This window comes from Mustelus asterias, chromosome 5, assembly GCF_964213995.1.
Source record: "Mustelus asterias chromosome 5, sMusAst1.hap1.1, whole genome shotgun sequence".
Lineage (NCBI taxonomy): Eukaryota > Metazoa > Chordata > Chondrichthyes > Carcharhiniformes > Triakidae > Mustelus > Mustelus asterias.
The window spans coordinates 114697768-114719187 of NC_135805.1; the positions used below are offsets into that span (position 1 = coordinate 114697768).

The 21420-nt window shown below is 41.0% G+C and overlaps 1 protein-coding gene across 1 annotated transcript in view; it reads left to right on the plus strand.

The window, feature by feature from the left end:
- fbxo25 (F-box protein 25) overlaps positions 1–21420 on the plus strand; it is a 38639-nt gene that overhangs the window by 11287 nt on the left and 5932 nt on the right. The window contains 5 exon segments of the mRNA XM_078213225.1: positions 2947–2996; positions 3084–3176; positions 5996–6089; positions 11404–11588; positions 18749–18931. Of these exon segments, the coding sequence (XP_078069351.1) occupies positions 2947–2996; positions 3084–3176; positions 5996–6089; positions 11404–11588; positions 18749–18931 (605 nt within the window).

Sequence of the window (21420 nt, forward strand, 5' to 3'; positions counted from 1 at the left end):
TTTTTTCATTGGCAAACCTGCATATTTTTTCCAGATGCACATATGTCCATTTTGCCTCAAGAAATTAGAATATCTTGCATCACTAAAGGATCTCATTTTCTGATTTTGTTTTTCAATTTTCCTAAATTTCTGTTTGAATTAGAAGTATAGAAAAGGACATCATTTAATTACACTGTATCTATTTGAGATTCTCTGGTTGCAACAGTGTAAGAGTAGACCCTCATCTGTAATTGTTACCGAATGCATGTTCCCATTAAAGGACCGTTGAATTTAATTTGCAATATACAAGTACAATATTTATAACTTTCTAGCCTCAGGAAGCTGTGGTTATAGCAACCATCTTCAAGAATGAGCCTGATTAGCAGAAACTTTGTCAAAAGTTGATTTTTATTTTAAATCATAATACTCCTGCTAATCAGCAGTAAATATGGGCAGTGCCAATACCAGAAACATAATGAAAATTGTTACACTCCTAATGATCAACAACACATATCATTTTTGAGGTTTCTTTTGATCTTTGAGGAAGTTTGAGTAATTTTGACAAGGGGCAAGTTCAAACTAATAACAGGACCAGTAGAATGTGGGATTAAATAGATAATGCCCAAAAATGAACATTGGGATGGCAATGCACGGTTAACTTGCGCTCCTTCATTGCAATGCTGCCATCATGTCAAATTCATGCTGCCAACTGCAAAATGCAGTAACTACTCCCTGTTCTGTTCAATGGCTGCACCCATCAGCAGGCATGTGGTATTCGGAGTGTAAAAGTGTCATATCAGGTTGAAAAAGACTTGGAGAGAGTGAGGTAACATTTTGGGTTGATCGTCTTTTATCAGAAGCATTTAGATGAGCACTTGAAGCACCATAGCATATAAGGCCTTGGATCAAGTGCTGGAAAATGTGTTTAGAATAGATAGTTGCTCAATTGCTGGTGCAGACGCAATGGGCCAAAGGACCTCTTTTTGTGCTGTAAAAATCTGACACTAACTGGTGAAAAAGCTAGAGATGGATTAAAGAGTACGGAGGTCAGTGGAACTATAAAAAAGGCATAAAAGATTAAGTCACTACAGGGATGCTGGTGCAAAGCACAAGGAGAAGGTAATGAAATAAGTAAAGAAACACAAAAAAGATGTGGGAAGCAGCATTACCAACAGTTGATTTTTTTAAAAATATGTGTGGAATGATCTTTGTTCCAGTACTACTCTGATCCCACTTTCCTTTTTCCAGTACCTTGATTTTTTTTTCAGTACTGTTTATTGCACATTATCCTCTTGCTGTTGTTATTGATTCTCGCTTAACGGGTGGGCAACAAGGGCTGACCGGTCATAATGGCCATTTGTGTAAAACAAATTTTGATATTTGTTTAGCTGAGTATTACGGGATTCCTTGAGGTGTCCAGGCAGCAGACTGTTTCCTGAGGGCATCAATGATATTTCCTAATGTTCCTTGTGGCAGCGTGGTCCTTATTTAAGGCCTCCCCATGAGTGGGGATTCTGGACTGGAGTCAGGAGCCATGTCATGAGTGGATAATCCTTGCCACACAGTAGCCATTCTTTTGGCTTGCCATGGGGCATAAAATGCAGCTGGCACAAAGTACTGCCACAGAAGTGACGGACTCTTGATTACTGTCAGAATAATGATCATTTATCTGTATAAGACACTATGCCTGGTTGCACACAAGCTGCCCATTTCCATTCAGGAAATAGCAGAAGTCATATGAAGCATGTTCAAAACAATGTGCATGCACTCAACACCCTACACCTTGAGGAAGCCTACAATTTGTGAAAACTTGAGAGAATAAGATTGAACCTGTATCTTTTTATGCTAACAGCCTCCTGTGTCCTCAATATGCAACAGTAAACTGCAAACTAAAGACATATATTATTACATTTCCAACAGCAGCCTGGAAGGAATAAGACACACAGCCTTGAAGCCCCAGACAAGATTGCAACTGCAGCAATCAGTAGATTTTGGTCACAATCTCGTTATTGAAGTGCAGATGGTCATTGCTGAAGTTCAAGTAAAAGAATTGTTTCCTAAAGACCCTTGGTGGATATGATTTCTTGCTAAGAACTCTTCTTCCCTCTTATGTGATGTCCATGGCACTTTGTCATTTCCCTGGTAATGCTTAATTGCAAAAGGAAAACATGTAAGCTGCCTATGACTAGAATCCACTTATTTTAGCACAGGTCTTCAAATGAACAAAAATGTACTTCAACTAAAACTCTTCTTGTAGACTACTGAATTTTTTAGACAAGTATAGGAAAGTTCCAAAACACACACAGTTGCACCAACTAACCTGTAAATGGCTCACGATCCCTTCAACAAGGACTAGTTGGAAGGGCCCTTCATGCTACTTAACATATTTAACTCCAAGCTTCAGACGATTAGATTCTGGCTTTTGTTGGGTGACGTTGTTAATTGAAATGCTGGCCAGCACAATATTGGTGTGCAACTTCTTTAAATTGGTTGCTTGGAGTCACTAATTTTCAATCAGTGTCCTCAGGGATAAGTGCTCCCAGCAGGCACTATGATATTTTGCGCTAAAGGTGGGATAATCCAGCGTGGCAGTGAAGAACCTCATCTCAGCCACATCTAAGACTCTTCAACTGCCAGAGGAAAATTGCGCCTCCAGGTATTTTCTTGCTGCAAGGAAGGTCAAGAAATGTGCGTGCTAGGCTGATATTTTTGGTGATTGATCTTGCTTCAGAAGCCACTGCTACTTTTGGCTGTAATTGATCCAATAAAATTGTAAGATGGCTGTGGAAAAATGATATCTTTTGAGATTCTTAGCCTTGACATATGTAAGGGAAAGCTATTCTGAACATTAGGTAATCTGTTCAGTAGATGGGGAAAATGAGCCAAAATGGAAATATGAGGATGGGGAAACTAGATTGAGATTTGAAAGTGGGCTCCAAAAATGTATTTATATTTCATGTTTTTCAGACTTCTATCAGGAAAAGTGGATCTATGTTCACAAAGGAAGCACCAGAGAAGTAGGTTAATGTTCTGTATAATCTTTATTGTCACTTTAATTTTTATTCCTGTTTTTAAATGTTCTAACTTTTTTGTTTTATTTGTAGAGGCATGGTTATTGTACACTGGGAGAAGCTTTTAATCGTTTGGATTTTTCAAGTGCAATTCAAGACATGAGAAGATTCAACTATGTTGTTAAAGTAGGTTTATCTTTGAACTTGGTGTCCTTGTAAAGAACAAATTTATATTTGAGCAAAGCACCACATTATGTTGAAATTCCATTCTTTCAGATTTTTAAAAATACTTAGGACATAAGTATGAATAAATTGGGTTGCAAAATTTAATATGTAAATTGGCTTGGGTTGCTCCCAAGAAGATTGCATTACTATGGCTAGTTTTTCAAATAACATTATAATTGCATGTATTATGAACACATTTTGTCTGCCACAAATGAACTGAAGCTATCCTTCCCTGGGCTACCTTTCCCTGGTCACAATGTGGTAACTTTAGAACATAGAACATTACAGCGCAGTACAGGCCCTTCGGCCCTCGATGTTGCGCCGACCTGTGAAACCAATCTAAAGCCCATCTAACCTACACTATTCCAATATCATCCATATGTTTATCCAATGACCATTTAAATGCCCTTAATGTTTGCGAGTCCACTACTGTTGCAGGCAGGGCATTCCACATCCTTACTACTCTCTGAGTAAAGAACCTACCTCTGACATCTGTCCTATATCTATCACCCCTCAATTTAAAGCTATGTCCCCTCGTGCTAGCCATCACCATCTGAGGAAAAAGGCTCTGACTGTCCACCCTATCTAATCCTCTGATCATCTTATATGCCTCTATTAAGTCACCTATTAACCTTCTTCTCTCTAACGAAAACAGCCTCAAGTCCCTCAGCCTTTCCTCATAAGACCTTCCCACCATACCACGCAACATCCTGGTAAATCTCCTCTGCACCCTTTCCAATGCTTCCACATCCTTCCTATAATGCGGCGACCAGAACTGTACGCAATACTCCAAGTGCGGCCGCACCAGAGTTTTGTACAGCTGCAACATGACCTCATGGCTCCGAAACTCAATCCCTCTACCAATAAAAGCTAACACACCGTACGCCTCCTTAACAACCCTATCAACCTGGGTGCCATCTTTCTGGGATCTATGCACATGGACACCGAGATCTCTCTGCTCATCCACACTACCAAGTATCTTACCATTAGCCCAGTACTCTGTATTCCTGTTACTCCTTCCAAAGTGAATCACCTCACACTTTTCTGCATTAAACTCCATTTGCCACCTCTCAGCCCAGCTCTGCAGCTTATCTATGTCCCTCTGTAACCTGCAACATCCTTCCGCACTATCCACAACTCCACCGACTTTAGTGTCATCCGCAAATTTACTAACCCATCCTTCTACGCCCTCATCCAGGTCATTTATAAAAATGACAAACAGCAGTGGCCCCAAAACAGATCCTTGCAGTACACCACTAGTAACTGAACTCCAGGATGAACATTTCCCATCAACCACCACCCTCTGTCTTCTTACAGCGAGCCAATTCCTGATCCAAACCGCAAAATCACCCTCAATCCCATGTCTCCGTATCTTCTGCAATTTAATTGTCAATTGCTAATTTAATTGCAGATTTTGGATAATATTCATACTTTTTAAGTATGAAATCAGCAGATAAATGAGTTTTAATTTTGCAGTTATTCATCCTTATCTGAGACATTTGGCTTCACAAATAATATTGTATAAAAGAACTATGAATTCTAGGGCAAAGATATTCCAATGTAATTTGTGATATAACTAGTAGCACAGTGGTTAGCACTGCTGCTTCACAGCTCCAGGGACCTGGGTTCGATTCCCGGCTTGGGTCACTGTCTGTGTGGAGTTTGCACATTCTCCTCGTGTCTGCGTGGGTTTCCTCCGGGTGCTCCGGTTTCCTCCCACAGTCCAAAGATGTGCGGGTTAGGTTGATTGGCTATGCTAAAATTGCCCCTTAGTGTCCAGGGACGCGTGGACTAGCGGGTAAAATATGTAGGGATATGGGGGTGGGATTGTGGTCGGTGCAGACTCGATGGGCCGAATGGCCTCTTTCTGTACTGTAGGGTTTCTATGATTTCTAGTGCTGTATGCACTCAGTGGAGTCTTTTTAATAAATTGATATATGTAGAGTGAACAGCGTACAGATTTATTTATGTTCTTTCTTTCAAAGCACTCATAGTGGGAGCGTTCACTTTCACGAAGAAAGAAATTATATAATGGTTCTATTTGCTGAATGTAATACTTAGCAGGGAATTTATTCTTCAGTTGCATTAAGAACTGTTTATTACCTGTGTTATAAGCTGGTGTTAGGAGATTGGATATAAATGTTATAAATTATAGGTTAATTCTTTCTCTCACCCTGGCCATTCTCCTGATGCAGTCTTTATCTTTGTTCTCTTAAGTTCAGGGGATTCAGATTTGAACAGATGTGGCAATAACTATATCATGTTCAAACTGCAGTGCTGTTGTACCAGATGATATGTGCTTCAGTTGTATGAAAATGACTGCTACTGGAAAACCATTTATCTCCAATAAAATACAGCTACTAGTGATATTGTAAATAAGTGCATAAGCATTTGTCCTTTGAGCTAACAACCATTTTATTCCTCCTGTCCTTTCTATGTATCAACATTTAAACGCCATGAACTATCGATGCCTCCAAGCACTACTTGTTCTTGAACTACTACTATGTCAATATGCATTCTATAATTCCTGTTGGGATATATATTTAATTCTTGTATCAGTAATTTTAATGTGCCAAAAGTGAACTTTGAGGAGGAAGGATGTTTTGTGTTTAAATTCTGTATCTAATTTTCATTATAACTCTTACTTTAATCATTCACACAAGACATGTGTAAATTTGTGGCAAAATGTTTGTTTGAAGATCTGTAGCAAAGAAAAAGTATTGCTACTGTACTATAAGATTCATGATTGGTTTTTAAAAAAAAACTTTTTAACTCAACAGCTTTTGCAGCTTATAGCGAATTCACAGTTGACCTCTTTAAGTGGAGCTGCACAGAAGAACTACTTCAATATTTTGGAAAAGATTGTTCGGAAAGGTAAACTTGACAACCCTTTAAATGTCCAAATATTTGTAAAATCTATTTCTCATACTAGAAATGCAGAGATCTATACAAGGTTACTTCTTCCCAAGACTTGTTTTATCTTTATATTCAGAACTCTTAAACCTAATTATGTACTGACAACATTTGCAATGTAAGCATCACTTTATCTTGGAGACTTTGTATATTTTCAAGTAGAACAGTATTGCAGCATGCTGTATGTTTTTAATAAGGAAAACTTGCACTATAGCACCTTCATGCCCTCGGAACATTCCCAGGTACATTACTGCCATTACTTTTATAATGCAGGAAGTACAGTAGCCAATTTGTGCAGTTTATTGTGAATTCCCAGGTTGAAATGCAAAAATTGGCTTTCAACACTACTTATTGTGTACTTTCCTATTGGTGACAATGGTGCCCTTACAATGGTTGAAACTGATGATTCTTACCCTTTTTTATAAAGGATATGATGGATAATTCACTAAAATCCTGGTCTATCTAGACATTGCTTTGTAAAAGAAATGGCATCTCCAAATTGGCCTACTCTGACTTTGGCCCAATCTCAGACCAGTAATTAATGTGGAGTCTTAAAGTGAAATGGATATATCCACCATTTTTTGTGCAAATTTGATCTTGTTGCAACAGATCTTGACACTTGGTCACATGATATTTAAACCACCCACAGGCACTTATGGAAATTTCCAAACATGGTCACTTTCTCTAACGAGATAATCTCTGAATAGTAGAACATTCAAGGACAGTTTCCACTACATACCAGTTGCAGATTGGTTAAACAGGATATGGATTTTTTTTTCCCATTTGAAGAAAAGCATTGATTACAGGCACAAGTAATTTTCTGTGGCTGTCCTGTCAAATTCCTCTTGTAACCACATTCTCATACTTGTGAATTATTCTTCTATTATTTGACAAATGTGCAACAGGGAGCATTAGCTTGCATTATTATATATTGCCATTAATTTGCTTTTAATAATATGTACCTGTATATCTTTCAATGTTTAAGAAAAGCTTGATATTCTTCGAAGTGAAATTTTGAAAGACAGAAAACAGGTTAGTATTTTATGGTGCCCTCTTTCAAGGGCAGAACCAGGCATAAGAAAATCCAGCAGGGAGTGACTGAAACTGGGGATTTTTCACAGTAATTTCATTGCAGTGAAGTAAGCCTACTTGTGACAAATAAACTTAAAGAAAAATTTCAAACTTTAAAAACTTTAAGACACTGAAAGTAGGCAGTTCCTTGAGTGACAGGATAGGGTGAGAACTTAGAGCATGGGACACACAATCGTGAACTACATACACAAAGTACTTGATTTCTGGGTTGCCAACAGCAGGGTCCAGAAGATCAACCTTAAATCCTGGAGGGTCTGGACAATCGATGAGGATTGGCAATCCAGTGTCAACCCAATACATAGCCGCACATAGTGCTTTATTATTATTGTGCTTGTGATTTTAGAGTTAGATTTTTGTTTTTCCCTTTTATTTTCTCCAGTATTGTTTTTAAACTGGTTCCTACAGAAGGTTGGCAGATGTGGTTGAGGTTCAGTGAATATTTTTTTTCCCTCTCTGCTTCTGGATCAGTGGCAGTTTATTTTCACATCTGTTTGTTTATGAAATTCACAAACAGGTAAGTCATATTAAATATATTACTGTTAAGTCTTTTCAGCTATGAATTATCCAATTATTACCATGGGTTTTATTTGAATCCATTCAATTTTTCTCAATATATTGTTAGTTAAAAAAACATAATTACATAAAAAAACACTAAAGATAACTACTTCTTGCTATCTGAATAAACCAAGAAATCGTTTGAGATGACTGTAGAAATCACTTTTATATGCTAAGTATAACTTGCGCATTGAGTAGTCTTCTGTGTAAAAGACAACTAGCGTATTCAACTTGTAGATTTTATCATGTCATATATTAATAATTACAATCATTCATTTTGAATTTTTTCCTCTTCCTTCCTCAGTGGATTTTGATTTTTCAAAATGATTTCTAAACGCTGTTTGCTGCCATTTATGAGCTGCCATTTTTTTAAAAGTGACAAACTTTGTGGGCGGCACAGTGGTTAGCACTGCTGTCTCACAGTGCCAGGAACCTGGGTTTAATTTTGGTCTTGGGTCTGGTCTTGGAAACTATGTGGAGTTTTCTTCCAGTATCTATGTGGGTTTCCTCTGGGTGCTCCAGTTTCCTCCCGTACTCCAAAGATATGCAGGTTAGGTTGATTGGCCATATTAAATTGCCTCTTAGTTCAGGGGGATTAGCAGGGTAAATACGTAGGGTTGCAGGGATAGGGCCTGGGTGAGATTGTTGTCAGTGTGGGCTCGATGGGTTGAATGACCTCCTTCTGCACTGCAGGGATTCTATGAACACATGGAAAACTGTAACTTCTTTATGTTGCTATATCCAAAATTATATTTACTAGAAATTAATTTTCAAATTACTGAGACACTGGGGAATTTTAAACTCCATGGCCTGTACATTCTTTCTGCAATTGGATAATCAAAGCATACAATTGCATTATGAAACTTTGAGCATTGAAGATAAATGATTTGACAAAAGTTGTGAAATACTGTGCTAATTTCATGCTACATAAATTGTTTTATTTTCCCTTTCCAACTCAAAAATCAATAAAATTGGATGGAATTCTTAAATTTCTCTTTCTCTTTGAAATTCTTTGCCCTCATCTTTCCATTTAGATCAGTACAATCATTACTCATAAATAAAACGCCATTAGTAATTGGCATCATCTTTAAGCATACTTAAGGGTTTAAGTTTTTATTTATTATTGTCACAAGTAGGCTTACATTAACACTGCAATGAAGTTATTGTGAACATCCCCAAGACACCACACTCCGGCACCTGTTCAAGTACACTGATGGAGAATTTAGCATGGCCAATGTACCTAAGCAGCACGTTTTCCGGACTGTGGGAGGAAATGTGGTCCCGTTATTTAAGAAGGGTAGGAAGGATAACCCGGGTAATTATAGGCCGGTTAGCTTGACGTCCGTGGTGGGGAAGTTGTTGGAGAAGATTCTTAGAGATAGGATGTATGCGCATTTAGAAAGGAATAAACTCATTAACGATAGTCAGCATGGTTTTGTGAGAGGGAGGTCATGCCTCACTAACCTGGTGGTGTTTTTTGAAGAAGTGACCAGAATGGTTGACGAAGGAAGGGCCGTGGATGTTGTCTATATGGACTTTAGTAAAGCGTTTGACAAAGTCCCTCATGGTAGGCTAGTGAAAAAGGTTGGATCTCATGGGATAAAGGGGGAGGTGGCTAGATGGGTGGAGAACTGGCTTGGTCATAGAAGACAGAGGGTGGTAGTGGAAGGGTCTTTTTCCGGCTGGAGGCCTGTGACTAGTGGTGTTCCGCAGGGCTCTGTATTGGGACATCTGCTATTTGTGATTTATATAAATGATCTGGAAGAAGGAGTAACTGGGGTGATCAGTAAGTTTGCGGACGACACAAAACTGGCAGGACTTGCAGATAGTGAGGAACATTGTCAGAGGCTACAGAAGGATATAGATAGGCTGGAAATTTGGGCAAAGAAATGGCAGATGGAGTTCAATCCTGATAAATGCGAAGTGATGCATTTTGGTGGGAATAATGTAGGGAGGAGCTACACGATAAATGGAAGAACCATAAAGGGTGTAGAGACGCAGAGGGACCTGGGTGTGCAAGTCCACAGATCTTTGAAGGTGACGTCACAGGTGGAGAAGGTGGTGAAGAAGGCATATGGCATGCTTGCCTTTATAGGACGGGGCATAGAGTATAAAAGTTGGGGTCTGATGTTGCAGATGTATAGAACGTTGGTTCGGCCGCATTTGGAATACTGCGTCCAGTTCTGGTCGCCACACTACCAGAAGGACGTGGAGGCTTTGGAGAGAGTGCAGAGGAGGTTTACCAGGATGTTGCCTGGTATGGAGGGGCTTGGTTATGAGGAGAGATTGGGGAAACTGGGGTTGTTCTCCTTGGAAAGACGGAGGATGAGGGGAGACTTAATAGAGGTGTATAAAATTATGAAAGGCATAGATAGGGTCAACGGTGGGAAGCTTTTCCCCGGGTCGGTGGTGACGTTCACGAGGGGTCATAGGTTCAAGGTGAAGGGGGGGAGGTTTAACACAGATATCAGAAGGACATATTTTACACAGAGGGTCGTGGGGGCCTGGAATGTGTTGCCGGGCAAGGTGGTGGAGGCGGACACACTGGGAACGTTTAAGACTTATCTAGACAGCTATATGAACGGAGTGGGAATGGAGGGATACAAAAGAGTGGTCTAGTTTGGACTAGGGAGCGGCGCGGGCTAATTGTTCTTTGTTTCTCGTTTCAAGGCTTCATTCTATGATCATCTTGCTGGTGCCAGTACAGAGCGAGACTGCGGATAGTTGGGAACCTGTCTCGGGGACAGAGAATTCAGATGGTGTTCGTAAAGCAGAAGTGGAAATGAATAGGGTTGGGAAGCATTTTCTGATCAGGGCCGGTGTGATCTCCTGGACTCGTTTCGATCGCCTCAGGGGGTCGGAGAGGAATTTCCCAGATTTTTTTTCCCCCATATTGGCCCTGGGGTTTTCACTCTGGGTTTTCGCCTCTCCCTGGAGATCACATGGTCTGGAATGGGGGGGTGGGGGTGAGTTAATAGGTTGTGATGAACAAAGCGTCGTAGCTGTGAGGGACAGCTCGGTGGATAGGATATTAGGATGTAGATAGGCTGGAAAATTGGGCGGGGATCCTGGATTCAGGATTCAATCCTGGACCGGGGAGCGGCGCGGGCTTGGAGGGCCGAAGGGCCTGTTCCTGTGCTGTATTGTTCTTTGTTCTTGTTCTTGAAACCGGAGCACCCGGAGGAAACCACGCAGACACATGGAGAATGTGCAAACTCTGCACAGACAGTGACCCAAGCCAGGAATCGAACCCAGGTCCCTGGCACTGTGAGGCAGTAGTGCTAACCACTGTGCCACCCCTGGGTCTGGTAAACAAGATGTGGAGATGCCGATGTTGGACTGGCATAAAATTCTTACTCTGGTAAACAAAATATTTCTCCCAGTCAACTTAAATCCCACAAATGTGAAATTTCCATTTCCACCAGCAGCCTAATGGCCCAGGAATAATAGAAATTGGACTGATGCTTGCCTAAACTCATTTGTAACTATCAAAAATGGAGGGATGCTTCTCTCATCGTATATGTCCAATAGGTATGAGCAAACCACTGCACTATCCACCTGTAATTTTATCCTATATTATTAGTTTTTTTTTCAGTTGTGAGCATTGACATATGCTTTGCTGTTACAGTGCTTGAGGACCAACAGAACCCTCGACTAATCAAAAACCTTCTTCAGGATCTGGGTTCTGCCCTCTGTATCCTAGTTCGTGAGGTGGGAAGGTGTGTCCTTGTTGGGAACATTAACATCTGGGTTTACCGCATGGAAACAATTCTGAATTGGCAACACCAGCTAAATAATCTGCAGATTACCAGGGTAAGAATACTAAACTCACTTCATTGCTTATTACCCTCGTTTGGTTTAACTTTCTTGCCGATCAGGTGCGTGAATCTTTTATTTTAGCAATTGATCAGTGTGTGGTATTAACAAATTTGTTGCTAATCTTGATATCACCCCAGTCGCTAAGACTGGAGTTGCTTCTGGGCAAACAAAATATAACCTTGCATTTAGTTATACACCTTTCTTTTGCTTGTTTTCAGTACTTTCTGTTCAAATTACATTTTACAAACAGCGAGCATTGATTTGAAGAATCAGATTTGTGGAATTTACAAATTTTTTTTATGCCAGTGAAAAGGTTTGAGTGCCAGATAATCTCCAGTAATAGAGTCCAGCCATCTCCCCTAACATTTTATGGAATCACCATCACTGAATCCCCCAACATCAACATCCTGGAGACATTGTTTGGCTAAGCCATACAGACACTGTAACTACAAGACCAGTTCAAAGGATGGGAATTTTGCGCCAAGGGATTGTCTTCCCAACTTCCAAAAGTCAGTTAGCTCAGTTGGCTGGCCGACTAGTTTGCAATGCAGGGTGACACCAACAGCATAGGTTCAATTCCTGTACTGGCCTGCCTTCTCAACATCTCTCTCCACCCTCCCTGCCCCACATCCCCCACCTCACCTGAGGTGTGATGAACCTCAGGTTAAATCACCACCAGTCAACTCTCACCCTCATAGGAGGAGAACAGCCTATGGTCATCTGGGACAATGCTTAAAGTTTAGCATTAAGTTTTTCTTGAGGGGCATGATCAATTTGAGTCACTCCCTTTTATACTTTGATCTGTTAAAAGGCAATCCGAGCAGTGATTGGAAAACTTTGGTACTTAAAAGTTTATGAATAAGTTTGCAAGATCATGGATCTGTACTACATACACTAACTGCATTGAATGCTGAAATACCTCGGTCACTTTAATGACTTAATACAAATGCATCAGCCCACAGTTGGATGCTAATAGAAAGTAAACGATGGGTAAGCTAATGTTTGCGTCCACTTGAAGTCCAGTAATTCCATTCTTTTGTAATGGCCTAGAACCATTTGCACATCATGAAAATGCTATAATTGTATGAAGCCTTATCACATAAATTTTCAGACCTTTTTGTCTTTGGCCACTCATTACTGCAGGGACGAATAATGGGGAATTTTAAATCCCAAGGATTGGTGGGTGGGAGCCAAACTGTCCATTTCTGCTTCAAAGGTGGGTCTGACAGCAGGCAACCAGTCTGGTGGTGGGCAACCAATCTGCTTTCAGGATGCAGGTCAGTCAATTAAAATATTTTTTAAGAGACTGCGTGCTCTCCTTTCAACAAGATTGTTATTATCAATCCATGGAGGTTTGGTTTGGCATCCCAGCTTGTTAAAATTATCGTCCATGAGTAGGTGGCGGTGGTGAAATTTGAACTTGCTGCAATCTGATGTATGTATATATAGGCATGATGTGGAGATGCTGGCGTTGGACTGGGGTAAACACAGTAAGAAGTCTCACAACACCAGGTTAAAGTCCAACAGGTTTATTTGGTAGCAAAAGCCACTAGCTTCCGGAGCGCTGCTCCTTCATCAGGTGAGTGGGAGTTCTGTTCACAAACAGGGCATATAAAGACACAAACTCAATTTACAAAATAATGGTTGGAATGCGAGTCTTTACAGGTAATCAAGTCTCAAAGGTACAGACGATGTGAGTGGAGAGAGCTCATTGCCAAGGGGACTTGCACAACTAGATTGCCAATTATTCCTTTCTCATTACACAATATCCAATCTAGAATGGCCTGCTTTCTAGTTGGCTCTTCAGTGTATTGATCCAGAAAACCATCCCATATACACTCCCAAGAATTTCTCCTCTATGGTATTGTGACTGATGTGATTTTTCCCAATCTATATGCAGATTAAAATCACCCATGCAAATGTTCCTTTATTGCATACATTTCTAATTTCCTGTTTAATACATTCCCAGCTTCACTACAGTTTAGGGGTTTATATACAACCCCCACTAATGTTTTTTGCTCCTTCGTGTTTTAACTCTATCCATATAGATTCCACATTGTTGGAGTTAATATCCTTCCTCTTTACCTTTTTGTCTGTCCTTTCTGAATATCCCTAGATGTTCAGTTCCAATCCCTGGTCACCCTACCGCTATGTCTCCATAATCCAGGCTATATTATACCCGTTTACATCTATTGTGAATGCTCCGCACATTAAGGCACAAAGCTTGTATTTTTAACATTATTGGTCCCATCCCCACTATTTTTCATTGAGGCCTGTTTGAATCTGATCCTTGGTTTCTCTGCCTATCACTTTTCTTATTCCCCTTTCTGTCTTTGCTTTTTGTCCTTGATTTCCCCCTCCTCTGACTCCTTGCATAGGTTCCCATCCCCCAGTCATTTTAGTTAAACCCTCCCCAACCACTCTAGCAAATAGTCCCCCTAGGACATCAGTCTCGGTCATGCCCAGTTTGTACTGGTCTCACCTGCCCCAGAACCGGTCCTAATGCCCCAAGAATCTGAAACCCTCCCCTTCTCACCATCTCCTCCGCCATGTATTCATTCAATATATTCTGTTATTTAAACTCTGACTACCACATGGTACTGGTAGTATTCCTGAAATCTTTGAGGTCAGTCTACTCCACTTTATTCCTAACTCCCTATATTCTGCTTTTAGGACTTCATCCCTTTTTATTATCCAATGTCATTGGCACCAATGTGTACCACGCCCATTAGCTTTTCACTCTCCCCTCCAGATGTCCTGTAACTGCTCTGAGACATCCTTAACCCTAGCACCAGGGAGTCAACATATCATCCTGGAGTCTCATTTGTGGCCACAAAAACGCCTATCTATTAGCCTTACAATTGAATCCCCTATAACTATTGCATTCCCACACTGTTTATTCCTCCCCTTTGCAGCAGAACCAACCAAGGTGCAACAAATTTGGCTGTTGCTGCTTTCTCTTGCGAGATCATCCCCCTCAACTTTATCCAAAGCAGTATATCTGTTTTCAGGGCAATGGCCACAGGAGATTGCTACACTGCCTGTCTCGCCCTCTTGCTCTGCGTGGTGGTCACCCATTCCTTTCCTGCAGGGGATTCATAGCCTGCAGTGTGACCACCTTGCTGTACATTCTAGCCAGAGTCCTGTTAGGTAGGGAGTTCCAGGATTTTGACCTGGCAACAAGGAAAGAACCAGCATTTTTGTCAAGTCAGGATAAATGTGTGGCTTAGGGTATTGGGGGCAGCATGGAAAGTGCAATCAAAGAAACTTTGTGTTGCTGCAGTATATTTTGCAGATGGTACACACAGCCAGCCATGTTGCAGAGATGGTGAAGGAAGTGAATGTATGAGGTGCTCATCAAGTGAGCTGGTTTAGATAATGTCAAGCTTTCTGAGTAATGCTGGAGCTGATTCAGACAAGTGGAAAGTACCCTATCTGACTCCTGCTTAACAGAATTGTTACATTGCAGAAAGAGGCCATTCAGCTGTCATCTCTCCAAACTTAGTGCCATTCCTTGCCTTTTCCCCATACCCCTGCACATTGTTTCTATTCAAGTAATGATATAATGCCCTCTTGAATGTCTTGATTGAATCTTCCTGCACCATACTTCCAGACAGCGCATTCCAGACCTGAACAACTCTCTTGCAAAAATTTTCTCTTTTTCACATTTCCTTCTTTTGCAAATCACTTTGAATCTATGCCCTCTTGTTCTTGATCCTTCTGAGTGGGAACAGTTTCTTCCCATCTCTGTCCAGAACTCTGGACTCTGTCCAGGTCCCTCATTGTTTTGAATATCTCTATCAAATTTCCCCTTCGCCGCCTTCTCTCCAAGAAGAACAGTCCCAACCGTTCCAATTTATCCTCATAACTGAAGTTTCTAATTCCTGGGATCATTCTTGTAAACTCTTTTTTGTACTCTCTCCAATGAGTTCACATCCTTCCTATGGTGTGGCACCCAGAACTGGACACAATACCAAAGCTGAGGTCTAACTAGTGTCTTGTATTAGTTCAGCATAACGTTCTTGCTCTTGTGCTCTAGGGCCTCTTAATAAAGCCCTCAGCTTTATTAACTGCCATCGCTCTCCTACACCTTCATTAGTCTATACACATTTACACCCACCACCTGCCTCAAGAATTTTACCCCTTATTTTATGTCATCTTTCCACGTTCCTCCTACCAAAATGCACCACCTCACACTTTTCCACATTGAACATTATCTGCCCACTCCACCAACTTGTCTATGTCCTTCTGGAGCTCATCACAATACCTCTCTTCATAGTTTACAGTACTTCTAGTTTTGTGTATTCTTTAAACTTTGACATTGTCCCTTGCACACCAAGATCAAATCATTAATATATATTGAAAAGCAAGTGTTCCAATACCGACCCCTGGGAAACACTACTACAAAACCTTCTCTAACCCAAAAAATATCCATTGATCATTACTCTCTGCTTCCTATTATTCACATTAAGAAGTTTAACAACACCAGGTTAAAGTCCAACAGGTTTATTTGGTAGCAAAAGCCAATCAACCAAATGGCCTTTTTCTGCACTGTAGGGTTTCTATGATTCTATATAAACATCAGGACAGAATCACATGGGAAAATGTGGGTTGATTACGAAAAGCCAGCATGGATTTCTGAAGGAGAAATTGTATTTAACTAACATGCTGGAGTGAGCTTTTTGAAATGGTAACAGAAAGGGACGAATTTTACCCCTTTAGGTGGTGGGTGTAAATGTGTATAGACCAATGAAGGTGTAGGAGAGCGATAGCAGTTAATAAAGCTGAGGGCTTTATTAAGAGGCCCTAGAGCATTTGGTAGTGTGGCTTTTGCTACCAAATAAACCTGTTGGACTTTAACCTGGTGTTGTTAAACTTTACTGTGTTTACCCCAGTCCAACGCCGGCATCTCCACATCCTATTATTCAGCCAACTTTGTGTCCACATTGCTACTGTCCTTCAAGTGTGTGTGGCACTGTATCAAATGTCTTCTGAAAGTCCAAGTAAAAGTAAAGTTTTAAAGTTTATTAGTCACAAGTAGGCTTACATTCACACTGTGATGAAGGTACTGTGAAAATCCCCTAGTTGCCACACTGCGGCACCTGTTAAGGTACACTGAGGGAGAATTTAGCTTGGCCATTCCACCTGACCTGCACATCTTTGGACTGTGGGAGGAAACTGGAGCATCCGGAGGAAACCCTCGAAGACACAGGGAGAACATGCAAACTTCACACAAACAGTGACCCAAGCCAGGAATTGAACCAGGGTCCCTGGCGCTGTGAGGCAGCAGTGCTAACCATTGTGCACTGCACCAATATCATTACCCTCATCGTCCCTTTCTGTTACCATTTCAAAAAGCTCACTCCAGCATGTTAGTTAAATACAATTTCTCCTTCAGAAATCCATGCTGGCTTTTCGTAATCAACCCACATTTTCCCATGTGATTCTGTCCTGATGTTTATATAGAATCATAGAAACTCTACAGTGCAGAAAAAGGCCATTTGGCCCATCGAGTCTGCACCGACCACAATCCCATCCAGGCCCTACCCCCATATCCCTACACATTTACCCACTTATCCCTCTAACCTACGCATCTCAGGACACTAAAGGGCAATTTTAGCATGGCCAATCAACCTAACCTGCACATCGTTGGACTGTGGGAGGAAACCGGAGCACCCGGAGGAAACCCACGCAGACACGAGGAGAACGTGCAAACTCCACACAGACAGTGACCCAAGCTGGGAATCGAACCCAGGTCCCTGGAGCTGTGAAGCCACAGTGCTAACCACTGTGCTACCGTGCCGCCCAAAGAAGTTTCTAGAAGCTTGCCTACTGCTGATATTAAACTGACTGGCCTGTAATTGTTAGACTATCTTTTACATCCCTTTTTGAACAAGGATGTAACATTTGCAATATTCCAGTCCTCTAGCATCTCCGCTGAGTCTAGAGAAGAATGATTTGTGCATTTAGATGGTGGACAGATGTTGGGAGGTCAATCTCTTGCTGCAAAATTCTTATCCTTTGACCTAGTCTTATAGTTGCAGTGTCTGTATGGCTGGTCCAGTTAAGCTTTAGCCAAACAATGCTTCCAGGATGTTGATGTTGGAGGATTCAGCAATGGTGGTTCCATAAAATGTCAAGAGGTGGTTGAACTCTGTTGGAGATTATCTGACACTTGATGCGAATGTCACTTGCCACTTATCAACCCCAGCCTGCTGCTTGTGGACACGTACTGCTTCATTTTTCTGATGATTTGGAAATGGAACTCCGTGAACAACCCGTTTTATGAGAGAGTGAAGGTTATTGATGAAACAGCTGAGATGCTTAGACCTAGAACACTACAACCCTGAGGAACTCCTGAGCAGGAAAGATCGGCCTCCAAAAACCATAGTTACCATTTCTGATCCAGTCAGTGGAGAATTTTCCTCTGATTTCCATTTGACTACAGTTTCAGTGTTACTTCATGGCACACTCTGTCAGTTCTTTGGTCCATGTTTGGATTAAGGCTGTAACGAGGTCTGAAGCCCAGTGGCACTTACAAAGTATTGGTGAGTAAGGTGTTGCTTGATAACGCTGTCTTTCGTCACATCATTGATGATTTAAAGGTACGCTGCTAAAGCAGATTAAATTTTACTGCTTTTGCTTGACAGGATGTGCCTGGACAATTTCCCACCTTTTTTTTTGGTAGGTGCCAGTGTTTAATTGCTTGGCTAGAGATGCAGCATAAGTCTTCAGCACTATATTTGGCATATTATCATGGCCCATTGCCTTTGCTGTATCCAGAACACTCATGCGGAATGTGCATTTGACCCTGCGATTGGCAATGACCTTCATTTACCAGACATCTGCTTCCTGGTTACTTTACTTTAAATCAGTGGGAAACCTATTGAATTTCAGCAGATCGCACAGCTGAGTTTCCTTAAAAATCCTTCTTTTTCACACCAGCCCCCAAGCTCCAATTATTTTAATCAGGCTATGAGTAAGTATTGCTTACTCTATTTCTAAACTGAAAGTCTTTTGTTATATTCCTGGAAGGTGTACCACTGAATTGTGTAATGGGTATGGTATGTTTTAGTTCTGAAAATATTATAAAGGCCTCTGTACTACTTTTCTCCCATTTGGAGGGAGCTGATGGCACTTTTTTGTGTTTACAGCAAATAAATAATGGAGCAACACTTAGTGATCTTCCACTTCATATGCAGAACAGCATTCTATATAGGTTTTCTGATGGCTTGGATATTGTCAGCTTGGGTCAGGTGACTTCTACTCTGCATATGCTCAGTGAAGACAGACATCTGTGGAAGAAGCTTTGCCAGTACCATTTTGCAGAAAAGCAGGTAAGCTGATCAGGTGAAGCAGAATGTGACCTAATAAAATTCAGTAAGTATGAAACTGAATTAATTTGTGTTGAGAACCATCAAAAGAACGAGTGTTGAAATCGAGAAATAATAGTTGTACTCCTAGAATGCATATTAAAAATGAAGATCCTGATCAGTGGCTCCATCAAGCCTGCATGTGGAGTCAACCACTTTAGTATTTTAGTTGGATGGCTGCACTGGTTCTAGTGTATTTAGAGTGACCCATTCTCAAGAGTGGGGGTGGATTTCACTGTGGTACTTTGTTGCAGTGTCAGTGACCCACAGGTTGCCAGACTGGTATTTTTTGACTGACTTCTGTTAGGTTCGGCAATCCAATTCCATTCATGTGGGAGCGTTCAGGATAGAAATTCTTGAAGATTCCTGGTCTCCCAGCTTTGCTACAGTGATGGGAAGAAAATGTGTCTGATTTTTATCTACCCTTTTGTGAGTGAGGATATTAGTCTAGATTCTGTTGCTTATGATTTTTTGCGATCTATTAAGTGGCTACTTGTTATCATGTGTCTGACCCAAGATCCCTTATGCCTTTTTAACCACTTCTCAATCTTTAGCGACTCGTACACATAAAGCACTAGGTTCCTGTGTTCCTCTGCTCCTCTCCTACACCTATCTGTAGAATTGTATCTTTTTATTTTGTATTGCCTCTCCCCGTTCTTCCTGCCCAAATGTATCACATTACACTTCTCTGCATTAAATTTTCTGCCACCCATCCCACCAGTCTGTCGGTGGTTTTCTTCAAGTCTATCACTATCTTCCTCATGGTTCACAATTTCCAGTTTGATTATCTGAACATTTTGAAATCCCCTTAGCAAAGCTGGGGACAGGAATCCCGAAGAATTTCTACCGTGAATGCTCTCAAGTGGATGGAATTGGATTGCCAAATCCAACAGAAGATAGTCAGTCACAGCTCAGATTTTAAAACAAATATACAAATCTCCATTCTGGAACCCTGTAAGTCGCTGACACTGCAACAAAGTACCACAGTGAAATTGTACACCCAAGTCTAGGTTGTTAATATAGACCAAGAAAAGTGGCCCCAATACTAACCCCCAGAGAATCCCAATGTACACCTTCCTCTGGTCCAAAAAATTAATTTAACACCACCCTCTCTCTTTCCTGTCACCTGATGTAATTTTTTAACTCCAGTATATAGATCAAGTACAACCAACATGGTTGAATGAGAGTTTAAGACACAAGGTAATACACAAGTGATAGATAAAGATAAAATCACCATATTCCAGGGTGACCATAGACTTTGACGGGGAGAGCTGACCGGTGTTGATTTTAACCTGAGGAACACCACGCCTCAGGCACGAAGCAGAGTAGTGTTGTGATTGTATATTTTTTTTAAAACTCCAGCAATTTGCATTCATGTTCAATTTCTGATAGAAAAACCTCTCCATCTATCATTTTAAATACTACTAGTAAATATTATTATATATGTATGTGTCAGACAATGCATAACCCCAGCTGATATGAGAATTGAACCCACCAGCCTACTGAGCTAACCGATCCCCAAGTGATACTGCAAAGACACATAACAGTGACAAGTAGTGGGCATTGTTCCAAATCTTCCTTGAGAACTTTTTCCCACTGCCTACTGCATTGAGCTCTCAGATTATACCAGGTCTTATGGTCCTTTAAAGGTTTACTTTATTTCAAAAAATACCCAACAAGCATTGTGTTCTTTGTCTAAACTTTGGGTTGATAAATCTGACCTTTTTAATATCATTCACTTGCAAATAGCTTCTTGAACCTTCATATGTACCTTCTGGGCTTGATCAATCACTCATTCCTCATCTTTACTTCATCCTTTCATCATCGCATCTCAAACTGTTCTACCTGATTAGTTTTATCCTCTGAGTAATATTCCACCGTAAGAAGTTTAACAACACCAGGTTAAAGTCCAACAGGTTTATTTGGTAGCAAAAGCCACACAAGCTTTCGGAGCTGCAAGCCCCTTCTTCAGGTGAGTAGGAATTCTGTTCACAAACAGAACATATAAAGACACAGACTCAATTTACATGAATAATGGTTGGAATGCGAATACTTACAACTAATCAAGTCTTTAAGAAACAAAACAATGTGAGTGGAGAGAGCATCAAGACAGGCTAAAAAGATGTGTATTGTCTCCAGACAAGATAGCCAGTGAAACTCTGTGGGGGTTACAGATAGTGTGACATGAACCCAATATCCCGGTTGAGGCCGTCCTCGTGTGTGCGGAACTTGGCTATCAGTTTCTGCTCAGTGACTCGGATCTGCTCGGATGAGGAGGATTGCAACAGACACCTCCAGACGCTGAAAGATGCCCTCATAAGAACAGGATATGGCGCTAGACTCATTGATCAACAGTTCCAACGCGCCACAGCGAAAAACCGCACCGACCTCCTCAGAAGACAAACACGGGACACAGTGGACAGAGTACCCTTCGTTGTCCAGTACTTCCCCGG